This window comes from Eucyclogobius newberryi, unplaced genomic scaffold (genome assembly GCF_026437365.1).
Source record: "Eucyclogobius newberryi isolate DKJ021-1_F unplaced genomic scaffold, fEucNew1.0.hap1 SCAF_21, whole genome shotgun sequence".
Taxonomy (NCBI): Eukaryota; Metazoa; Chordata; class Actinopteri; order Gobiiformes; family Gobiidae; genus Eucyclogobius; species Eucyclogobius newberryi.
Window position 1 is genome coordinate 16,472,741 of NW_027315846.1, and position 12,748 is coordinate 16,485,488.

General features: G+C 38.5%; 1 protein-coding gene across 1 annotated transcript; it reads left to right on the top strand.

The window, feature by feature from the left end:
- The first annotated feature begins 250 nt into the window (after positions 1–250).
- On the top strand, positions 251–6,153 carry gnmt (glycine N-methyltransferase). Its single transcript, XM_072457675.1, has 6 exons — positions 251–543; positions 1,621–1,748; positions 1,838–1,951; positions 2,183–2,325; positions 3,622–3,743; positions 4,072–6,153. Exons 1-6 carry the CDS (start codon positions 335–337, stop codon positions 4,241–4,243), a joined length of 888 nt encoding a protein of 295 aa, XP_072313776.1. The 5' UTR covers positions 251–334; the 3' UTR covers positions 4,244–6,153.
- The last annotated feature ends 6,595 nt before the right edge of the window (positions 6,154–12,748 follow it).

Here is a 12,748-nt window from a genome sequence, read left to right on the forward strand (position 1 = left end):
ACTGTGACAAGAACTTCACTTTGGACGCGGCGTTCTCACTTTACTGGAGGTTCTACTTCGTGCCAGAAGTAAACGTGGGCGTAAACACGGAAGTGGGGGTCAACTTCCCTCATTTTCAGCCAATGAGAGCGAAGGCGTGAAAGTGTCGCTGGTGGTCATTGGGCTGAAGTTTGCTGCTACACGACTGATATAAATAATAACAAGTGAGCGTTAGCATGTGGAGACATCGTGTGCACCGACAGTAGCGCGGCAGAGGATTAGAAGGCACCGGCAGCTAGTTCATTGTTGTTGACACATTTGTTTAGTCCCGTCACTGAAGAATCTTGGCAACAACATGTCGGTCGACAGCGTGTTCAGGACCCGCTCCCTCGGTGTGGCCGCCGAGGGTCTGCCGGACCAATATGCCGACGGTAAAGCTGCCAAAGTGTGGCAGTTGTACATCGGGGACACTCAGAGCAGGACACAGGAGTACAAGAGCTGGGTGGTGTCCCTGCTGAGGGAGCGCGGGGTGAAGCGTATCCTGGATGTCGCCTGTGGCACAGGGTAAACACTGCTCACGCCTCGTTCTACTGCATTTACTATCGATTACATCATTATCTCATTGTTCTTTAAACGCACGCATTATCTCTAGTGTTAGCTATGAATGTGTGAACACTCCTACTACTTTGTGGATTGTTCAGTTGATTGTGTTGGAGTTTCAGTCGTCTAAATATTGGGTTATACGAAATCAAGATGTACTTTTAAGTTACTATATGAACATGTGAAATATGTGATAATTTATGAATGGGCCCGTTTCTTTCTATCCACATGCTTTGATCATTGGAGAGTTCAACTTGCTGATCTCACCCACTTCAAACAAAGTGAAGTGAATGAAAGTGCAACGTTGCAACACGCACTGTGCACTGGCTGTTTACACTGTTTGTCATGGTCCCACTGTGGGAGTGATTCACCAGTCAGGCCAACACAGACATGATTTTAGCTGTTTTTCATGTAAAATAATGTTAGTTCTTTCTGGACAGTTGCAGTAGATGCACTGGCAGATCAGTAAGTCCTTGGTAGTGTCAGCTTGAACTGGTTTGCAGCAGTTGTGTCTCGCCCTGATAGAGTATCTGTGTGTTTTCAACACCAAGGTCAGGGGCTACTGTCCTGCAGGTCGCAGTGAACCACTATTACTGTATTATGTGCCATTGTATTGGCTTTAGTATAGACAATTGATCCATCTGTAATAAAAAATGTAGTTAATGTTTAGCAGTGTTGGGCCTTTGGTCTGCGGACACTAGCCCCATTCAGCCACAGTACAGCACACCACTTTACTATAGGAGCACTGAGCAGCACATGCTCCAGTGGAATGAGGTTACCTTCTATTTTTAGCTTCTCATATGTTTTACTTAAATTAAGTAACAAAAGATAAAGTGTCCACCCCTGGTCTCAAAGTTCAACTGCTCTGATAGTCACAGATATCTTTTCTCTCACTGTTCTAAAAATAATGCTACAACAAAACAGTTATTTGGGTGAGGGGTTCAAGTTTCTTCCGTAAAACATCACCAGATTAAAACATTTTGATACAATTCTGCATTGTTTACAGAGTACATTTTTGATATGTTTGTTGTTCTTTTGTAGAATTGACTCCATTATGTTGGTGGAGGAAGGCTTTAACATGGTGAGTGTGGATGCCAGTGACAAAATGCTCAAGTATGCACTGAAGGCAAGATGGGACAGACGAAAGGAACCTGCATTCGACCGCTGGGGTATGCCCAGTTTTGAAATGATTTCACCTTTTCACATGTATACTACAAGATTGTACTATAATGCAGGATTGTGGGCTTTTTGTCGATAGTGATCGAGGAGGCTAACTGGCTGTCACTGGCAGAAGATGTGCAGAAACCAGGGGATGGCTTTGACGCTGTGATCTGCCTGGGCAATTCTTTCGCTCATTTACCAGACTTTAAAGGTACATAGTCACAAATAGTGCAAATGTAGTGTTTTGTGGAGATTGAAAAGTATTTCTAACTGTGAATAAAGTTCTGCTACCTTGCTTACAAGTTATAGAAAAGTTAGCGGCATCATTATAATCACAGTGGGGATGTCGATAAGATGCTTCTTTGCAGTGCTCCTTAAGTTTATTATGAGTACTTTCTAAATACTGTATATATGTAAAAGTGTCTGTATTGGATGACTTTAGGGGACCAGAGTGACCACAAATTGGCCCTTCTCAACATTGCTAGTATGGTCCGACCAGGCGGCATACTGATCATTGACCATCGAAACTACGACTACATCCTGGAGACCGGAAAGGCACCTCAAGGCAAAAATATTTATTACAAAGTAAGTACAACTTGTAATGTGACCGAGGCAGCGGTGTCTCTACTGCAAACTGTCGTGACCTCACACTTCACCCACGTCACCGGGACAGAAGGCGCAGAATGGGAGCTGTGGCTCAATAATACTTTACTACTATTGTTCACTACTATTGAGTGAATAAATAATGCACAAAATTGTAAAGCAGGATTAGCACATAGAACCTTTAAAAAGTGTGTAAACAATGGAGAAACTCTGAATATCACAAAATACGAATAATCCAGGTGTCTCTACACATAATCTCATACACGTGACCTGGTTCAAACACATTACTATTGTGTTCTACGGCATTTTTTAAATTGAATATGAGATTTCGATGAAGCCAAAATCCTGATGTTTAGGTTTTACCGGACAAATTTACTGGACAATAGTTTTTCCATTTTATTTACAGATACATTACAAACTTTATCACAAATTAGACTTTTTGATCATTTTTAAATTTCTACCCTAAACATTCCAAACTGTTCATTATTTTCAGTTGTAAATCCTTAAAAGCCTTTCGGAGTTTCGGTGTTTATGATCTACTATATTTTAAGTTCTACTTTCCTGAACTTTGAACATTTTAATGACGTAGTATTTGAAAGGGCCGATAAGACAAAGGCATTATTATGATTAATAAAAAACAATTATTAATAGTTTTGTCTGTGTCAAAGTTCTTTGGCTGACATAAGTTTCCATGATGAGTAAGAAGTACATTTATCAAACCTAATGCTGAGATTTACCTGCTATGATTGTGCTGTGCTGCAAATACAAATACAGACAATTTAAATACTATTAAATATAAGTCATTATGATGAGTAGTGAGGCAAATGATATGCTTAGTATTGACACATTCAAATATACAAAATCTATAAAGAACACTATAGAGAAGAAACGCGTTAATATCAGTATCTCTAAGATTCAACGTGCGTTTGGGGGATTAGTTTATCTCCATGTGCTAAATTGTAACGCTTGTATAGCTGTTTTCTACGGCCAGACGTTTAAATCTATGCAGAAAAATACACTTTACACACATGTTTTTCCAGACTCCATATTGTTTAATCAAGTGCAATCTCCAGCTGTAACTCTGGGGCATAAATACATAGTAAACTTTGAGCTATATAAATCTACTGCATGCATAACACAATCCCAGCTTGTTCTTATGATCCAACTGCTTTTATCTTCTGTCTTCAAAAAAGTTGTCTGTATGAAATTCTTTTAGTTATAGACATTCCAGCTCTAAGAGTATTTTCTTCTATTTAACTGTGATGTTCTGTGTTCCAGAGTGATCTAACTCAGGACATATCTACGTCCGTTCTGTGGGTGAACAGTAAACCTCACATGATAACTCTGGACTACACCATTGAAGTTCCTCAGGATGACGATCAAAAGGCTCCTGAACTCAGGTAAAATGGGAAATTCCTCTCAGGGTGACGCTGTTTCAAATGTGATAATTGTAGCATGTTGCATTTGTGCAAAAATAAAGCTCTTCAATGTTTGTTGAAATGAAAAGTGAGAGGAATCAATGAGATTATGCAGCGTAAACATTCAGAATGAAGGTGAAAAATAAATTTCTATTCACAAATCAACGTGATTTACACGTTCCACCTTGTTTATCTGTTAGTGAAAGAAAAACGGCACAATTTAGTCAATTTTGAAGCCACTATCTGTCCAAGGTATGAGTTGAAGAGTTTCTAATGTTTGTCATTTGTGATGTGCCTCTGTTTCTTTTAGTAAATTCCGCCTGTCTTATTACCCTCACAAACTGGAGCAGTTCAAAGGCCTGCTGAAGGAAGCTTTCCACGGCAAATTGGAACACAGCGTCTACGGAGATTTTCAGACGTACATCCCGGGACAGGCCAATGCCCCCTGCTACTTTATCCACGTCTGCAAGAAGACGGCTTAAGCTTGACCAAACACAAGTTCATTCTGGGGATTTTACATGACAGGATTGGGTAAAGCAGGGAATTTAGTATTAGTCCAAAAGCATTTGGTCTTTAAAAAGAGACTATTAGTAATACTGTAGACCATCCCACATTTAATACAATTGCAGTACATTCAGAAAATAATCCATATTTTTTTTATGACTACGCACACAAAGCATGACATGAAGTTTGTACCAAACCAAATTTTGACCAAAAAATTTGATAATTTTAACTTGAAAATGTGTTTTGTTTGCTTTTGCCTTAAGATTTGTGTGAAATGTTATTTCACCATTTTGCGTTGATAGATTTTGTGGAAGTACATTTCAGGACTGGCTGCGCTTTAAAGTCTTAAAATACTGTAATCAATACAAACTTCTTGTTTCAGTATAAATGGTTAGCATTAATGCCTTAAAGTTTAACTTAATGTTTGGGCAGGACATCTTGATTAGTCTTTGTGGATTGGTCAGACCTTTGTGCCAAGTCAACATGACAGGACAAAACCAATAGTTTTATTTAAATAAATTCATTATAGATTATCTAGACCTTTTTGCAATCCATTTAATTTTTCTATTCTAAACTGCTACTTTATACTTAAAGATTATAACATGTAATGGTGCCATTCTTGTTGCCTAATGCTTAAATATGTTGCCTCTAGAACTTTTCCAAAGAACATCATTTTTGTACTTGAACAGCATTTTAAAAGTGGTACGAATGATTTATTTTTTAGCCAGGTTTAGAAGAACAATCATTTCAAGTCTTATTTTATGTTTTATGTTTCAAGAAGGATAATGACTGTTGGGATAGCATGATATAAATCATTTTAAAATCAACTGTTTCATAGTATATCAAATTTGTCGTTACGTTTTTATTACATCAATACATTCATACTATTAAATCCAGACGCAAAACAGTTGTTTTAAAAGTCTTGACTGTAGATTGTTCATTTGACACAAGAGGGCACTGTTGCACTGCTCAGAAATACTCAAAAACCCAATATCACATATTATTTTACATTTACAACAATATAATAAATAGCACATTTCAAAAATGCAATAAGTATATAAATTCTTACGGGTCAAAATACAAAAACACAAGGGCAAAATGATAGTTGTGTGGGAAGAACAATGCATCGATATTGAATCCATTGTAGAGTTTTCTTTGAAACAAGTAAGACATTCTGGTACTTCAGTTGTCCTTCTGTATCTGAAATATAGTGTGCGACTTACACTACGAGCTTCATACACAAAACAGATGTGAGATGAAGCTTTTTGCCAGATGTGGCTGCTGAGGTCTTTGCTCTGCTTCAGGAGAGGACAAAGTGGTGAACCATGACTGGCTCCACTCCATCGGGGGAGAAAATGTTCAAAGCACATCATGAGCCAAATCAAAAACATCTCAAACACTGCCAACAATACAAAGATAAAGGTATAACGTTTCTGAAGGACACATAGCTGTTAAGTGTTCCATCAGGCTGCACTTGGTCAAAAGAAGAAAGAAAAAAATCATAATTCTGTCAAGACAATCTTTTATAATCAGTCTGGAAAATGCTAAACGTCTGTGGTTGCTTTGATTTATCCAAGTTCAAAGTCTCAGTGGTTAAAGTTACACAGTTAAAAGTCTAGGTTGTAGAAATCAATTCAGATTTAACCGTACGTGGGTGACTAAAGCACAGACAGAAAGGTGCTAACAAAAGTAGTGTGTTGTGGTCACTGAGAAGTTTTTCTAACTGTGAATAAAGTTCTGCTAACATGCTTTAACAAGTTTTACAAATGTCAGCGGAGTCGTTACAGTCACAATGTGGGTGTTGATAAGACAAAGGTGTGTGTGTGTTTTCCTCCAAGTGACAACTGTCAGCTAAATATAAACTCCATAAAGGTTTGCGTGTTCTGAAGTAACGGTACTCGTGTTTGTACAGGTTTATTGCTTCTGACAGGACAATACTGCGTAATATGAATTTAGGCCTATTGCTTTTTTTATATTGTTATGGGCTGCAGACCTTTGACTTATAGATAATGGACTTTTGTGAATAAAGTAAAGTTCATGTACTTCTATATTTGATGAACCTTACAATGCCACTGGGGATGATAAAGTGGATGTACAGTGAGACTATTCTATACATTTGATCCCAGAATGTGGTCAGGAATGTCTGTTTGTGTGAGTGAGAAGAGAAGCAGTTGAAGAGAAACCATAGAAATTGCCAAAAAACAGAAGAAAAAAAAAATCAGGAATTGGCTCATTTATGATTTCACACAAAGGTTACGACATTACACAGTGAATAATTTGTAGTGTCAAATTGTTACCTAAAGAAGTTTGATTTGATTTGAAGTTCCATCATGACTATATATTCATAATACATCAGCAGACATACTCTAGGTGTTAACAGCTTGTCAGGAAGTACATTTTTGCATTTGTAGTAGCCAACGATATCTTAATTAAATAGTTTTATCTTTATGTTTCTATGCTCACACAAACATAAATGTGTCTAGTCTTATGGCCTTGTAAACTCCCTGAACTGTTTCTCTCATCCTCCTCCTCCCACGTAATATTTCATTTCAAGATACCAGACAAATGCATTCTTCACATCCCCCATGTAGCCTACAGTATACGTTTGAGATGTACACGCGAGCAAGACTAAGGAGTACCAGATGGCTCCTGTGGTCATAAAATAATATAATTTACTGAGTCGTTTGTGCCCCAGCCACTTCTTGGACTGTATACATGTCACGAGAGCCCCTAAAGGACTTTCTAGCAATACTTCTGTGTGAGCCAAGTTTAAGGTCTGTTAGCATTTATTGAGCCATTATACCACAAAAAAATGGTGGATCACGCTGAGAAATGCATCTGCAGTTTGGGATTTTCCAGACCAAAGGACAGGCATATGAATGGTGTGTGTTTCCCAGGGGAATCGGCTTAACCAGAGCGTGTGTGTGTGTGTGTGTGTGTGTGTGTGTGTGTGTCAAGAGGTCTCACCGAACAATACGGTTTGATGAGTGAAGGGAGCAAACTGGCAAACTGCCCACTGCTGGACAACACTTCGCTTGTTTCTGCTTCTAAACAAATAAATGACAGGGTTTCACTCGGTTTCACTTGTGCACAAAGAGCACGGGGGCAGAGTTAGGTACTAGAAGGTAGTAATAGAGGCTACTCATGTGATTTGAAAGTATTTGTATTTGTCCACTTAATCGTTTGATACTTTTGAGTCTTTCCGGTTATGAAGAGACAAATGGTCACTTCTCTTCAACAGGCCACAGGAAAATGCATGTTTGTTCTCTGCCTGAGTGCATAAATGACCCAATAAGGACTTGTATATGTATTTACAAATAAGGCAAAGTCAAAAGTATTTATTAAGGCTTATAAATGAGAACTTACAAGAGGAATAATATCTAAATTGTATAAATGTATCAACAATCTGGTCAACCACTCTACTAATTATTCTAAAAATAAATGGAAAAGAGAAGGTAAATTTCTTTTGACCGCTGACGAATGGGAACGTGTCTGTTCTCAGCAGACAAAATCACAGGTTTGGAAAGAATTCTGATGTAAAAATGGGTCACGTTTTTTCATAACACCTTGTCAAAGTGCGTGTTATTCACAGGGACACACTAAATGTAGGAGAAATTGCACTTCTGGGACTGTCCTGTTGCTCAAACATACTGGACTGACATTCACAAGGCATTATTTACTGACTATTTTTGACATCATCGTCCCACTCAATGTTCCCCGGGCTCAAGACTCCCCCAATGGACACAATAAATTGATACCACTGGAATATTCTTCTGGCTGCAGGGGGAAAGCCGTCACTAAAAATGAATGATACAAACCCAACCAACGATTATTAAGGACTGGACTGACATTATGACAAGATTACAGTTGGACTAAATTAGAAACATTTGTGGACTTTTTCTTGGGTTCCAACTCTGTGTCTCGTTTTGTGTTCAAGTGTGTTGTGCATATTTGGAAGATAAATAAAATAAAAAACCCAATAAGATCTTATGTTGAGTGACGTCATCTGACAGAGAGCCCACCAAGCATGTGCAGTGAAAGTCTATTATTTGGAGCCTTTTGTCAGAGAAGATTTGGGCGAAGGACTTGAGATGTTGCTCTGTATCAGTCACATGGACATCCAGAGACAGGCTTTATTTCATATAAAGCTTGGATATCTGACCTTTTCATAAATGAGTGAATTTAGTGGTTTCCCCCAAGAGTGCATTATAAAAGCAGCAAAGATGAGACAAAATGAGATTACTGCGCGCTGTCTGTATTAAGTATTTTATTTATTGTTGACCAAGAAGTAAGAGTCAATAGCAGCGCTCTGATTGGCTGTGCTTGAGTGCTCCACCCCAGCTTCACTTTGACATCAATACAATACGTTTGTGAGAGCTAAAGGCACGAGAGCCATTTGAATACTTCCTCCCTTCAGTGTTTTAAAATCATTTAAAATCAGACAGTCCAGCTTCAATGTTACTTTATTTTAAATTGTTGTTAGATCTTAAAGGTACACTATGTAACTTTTCTGGTGGAGGGTCTGCATGTCTCTGTGTTATTTAGTTTTCCTTGAAAGTTCCACAGTATGGCATTTAACTTGTCTTTCTCAAACACAATGTAAGAACGTTTAATGCCATTCTGAGAAACATTCAAAGCCATGCAACACAGAGATAACGCCAGAAAAGTAGCATAGTGCACCTTTAAATAAACCAAATCTGAAAAACATTAAAAACCAAGATAATACTTACAATCCGTAACAAAAACAATATCACGCATTCAATCCAAACTGTTGTCACCACACAATTTGAGCAAATCTGGCACATGCTAAATCATCCAGAACAAAATCACAGCCGGATCCCTGGACTGAACCGTTTGCTGTGGCAGGACAAAAGGCCTGCAGCAGGACATATATAGACACAGGTTATGAGAGGACGCCACATCATGCAGATGCTCTGGGCCAGTGTTCTCCTCCACCGCCTCCATCACCTCATTCTCTCACTGTTGTGGGGCATTATTGTTACCTCATGCTGCAACACAGAACAACACAGGCCTTCTATGTCGTGTTTTTACAATATATTTGAGCCAGGAGAAAAAAAATATGTGAGGTGTGACAACAAACATTTTTTAAGATCTTCAAGCTGCTTGGACTTCAGATATTGTGGAGGATGACATGAAACAGCTGAGGTGGTTGACGGTTCTGCTGCTGTGGTGGAGAAGGAGCATTGAAATGGAATTATGGATAAGGCAAGAAGGCTGTGTGGACGGTGTATTTATTGTTTGTTATTTATTTCTCCAATATATGAACCTACAGGGACTATTTATATCAAAAATAATTAAACATTATCAGTTATAATTTTGTTCCTTGTCTTCTAACAGCTAAGTTTATTTCAAATCTTTAAAGGTGCACAAGGTAACATTTCTGACTGGTGGTCCACCTTTTGCTTATTGCCATGGAGAAGTCATTATTTGGCGTGGAAAATTCAAGAGTGACATCACCAAATTACACATCAGATCCGTGGAGAAGCGTCCCCGTACACATTTATATATCTTTAGGGTTAAAAAGAAGATTAAATGCAATAGAGACGTTTAATGCCATACTGTGGAACATCCCAGGCCATGCGATACAATCTCCAAATTCCCAAAAAAAACAATGTAAAAAAAGTGAAATTCAATGTCAAGAAAATTTAATTCGATATAAATAATAAATAAATTCGATGTAAAAAAAAAATTGGATGTAAAAAAAATCGTAATAAAAACACAAAATAACCTTCATAACTGACGCCTTCTTCTGCATGGAGAGACCCAGAAACATCCACAGCACCCACAGCTCCTTATGTAAGCTGAATGAAATCTATGCTATGGGAGTCTCCAGTGACAAGGTAAATCTGTCATGACAAAAGCGCTCAGGCCAAACGGCATTTGTTTCACCGTGTGTTTATTTGTATTCCACGGATGGTTATTGTAGGGAAACTTGACCGAGCGTTTGCAAATGGCGAGCAGAGCAGACAAAAGCTTACAACATGTTTGAAGCTGTGAGGTGGGGGTGGGACCTTGGAGGCTTCGGAGCCAATTTGAAGACCTTGTGATGCAAAACCAGTGCTCAGTAACAGACAGTTCCCATGGCAACGGTGAGCTGCCAAAGTTCCTTGTTGACAAATGACAGCTCGGCGCTTCTCGGCACTCGCCCTGGTGCATTTGTGTGTGTGTGTGTGTTTGTGTGTAAAGTGTATGTTATTTGGCAAGTCCCCGAAAGAGCATTGTGTTCTGGGCACAGACATATACAGTCACAGTAGCAGTGAAAATGTCAAATATACCCTGTAAAAGATATATATCAATGGTGGTGGGTAATAAGATTGTGGGCTATAGAAAAGAACAGAAAAATGTGTGATGTGCTGGGCCAACATGTACTGAAAGATGTAATAAATAAAAAAAGGCAATGTGGTCGTGTTTCTTCTCTTTGCTAAGTAAGTGCAATCGGATTTATCCTTCAACAAAATAAACTCTTCTTTTTTGGCCGGCCGTGGACACAATGTCTTTGCAATGTTTCTTTGTTTGCTGTTTTCCCTTCATGTTTTGTTGTTGTCCTAGTTAAATCTATCTGCCAGTGGAGGGTTTTGAATAGATTTAAAATGTGTTATATAGTTTGTAATGAATGGCCTTGTCCAGCTACTCTTGTCTGACCTAATCCAGCTACACACCGTCGTGCTCTCAGCTGATCCTGGCTGTTCCAAACACACAAAGGAATCAAGAGAGGAGCTTGAGACTTTCCTATTGCCGGTCCTCAGCTTAAAGGGGAAAGCTTTCTTTGTATGTGAAACAGGCCAAACCACAAAATGCTTTCTTTTTTCGAAAGAATGAGTTGTTGATCATGTTGTGTTGTGGTGTGTTGATCATGTGTGCAGCACTTTGGCCGAGCTTGGATTAATGTCGATGTCAATACAATCCTATTTGTATTTATAACTGTTTAATCTAATTCGGCCTATAATAAATGTATAATTATAAATGAAATAATGATAGTGGTCTGCAGTTTAGTTTTTAACGACACCGTGATCTTATTAGACTTGAAAACGTTTGAGAAACACAGGTAGAAAAGGTTTCAAAGGTGGACAGTTTATGAAATCAAGACTGCAATCTGGAAGTCATTTACAATCTGGGGGCAATCGAAACGTCTTCATTTCAAAAAACAGTGATGAATCCTTTTCTACCATGGACCGATGAGTGATTTCCCCTTTGAGGAACAAAGAAACCGACTCATTTAGTAACAGCCATTCATTTCAGTTGTAATTCATGTTGAAATGCCTTTTGCTCTGTAATTGGTGTTGACCTTTCGGGGGGCTATGCAGTATTTATCAAACACAATGCCACCTGCAGAATAACCCAACTCTTTTGACTGTAGAGGTTAACAAGCATTGGAAATACTTCATTATGATGTGAAAATGGTTTACTCTCTCCATCTAATTGTCATTCCAACGGCATCATTCAGCACGTCGCTAATATAAAATCATTTCACTCAAAGTAAGAAACAAGAGAGGCATGGGGGCAGAGCAGAGCGGGCTGAACGGCAGGAGACGCGCACCCCTGCGGCACAAGTGTCGTGAAAAAGATGATCTTCCTCCCTCTCTTCACAACAGAGCTGTCAAGATGTTCAGACCTGTGACTTAACCTCCACACTTCACGCTGTTAGTACATCCTCCCGGCACTGCAGCCCACACATGCACAAAGACTATACAATAGCACCTGACACACCTGCACTGGAAATAATGCACTGTTTAGAGCTGGACTGAGGGGAAATACATGTTTAATGACTATAATAACTGCACTTTTAATAGCCTTAATAAAGCATGAACAAAGTCTTGATTTAGAATGAATAAATAGTTGAAGAATGGTTTAGGCTTGGTAACTACTCTCAGGTTTGTCATTTAAATGCACTCCCTCTCCACTTGGCCCAGCGATGTACAGTACATTACATTTTAAATTAAGAGTATATAATTGTTGGAATAGAAAAATAATTTCCTGGTTCCTGAAGCCACATCTGTTAATAGGGAGTAAACGCCATTGAAATGAAGCAGAAAAAACATCAGTCAAGCAACAAAATGGGTTATTAGCTAAAGCAATTGAAGGGGCATCAACATTATGATTAAAGTAAGAGGAAAAAAGTCAGTTTAGACATGGGCAATATTGACAAAAATCACTATTTAAATATTTTTGGGGCAATACTGATGACTATAAAGACAACATGTGCGTGTTCAAGATTCAAATATCACCCTTTGTGTAAATGGATTGTAAAATATCAATCCATTTGAAAGACCTATTGACAAGCTTGATTTATTTTTATTTTCAGCTTGTTCTCTTTAGTCCTCCAGACAATACACTTGACATTCCAATGTTAGATCTCCTTGACTGTGATTCGATACCTCTACAACACATCCAGTTTAGAATATGGGAACCTTATGAGATTTACCTGCACAATATTGGTATATAATGTATTCCTGTTAGTTGCA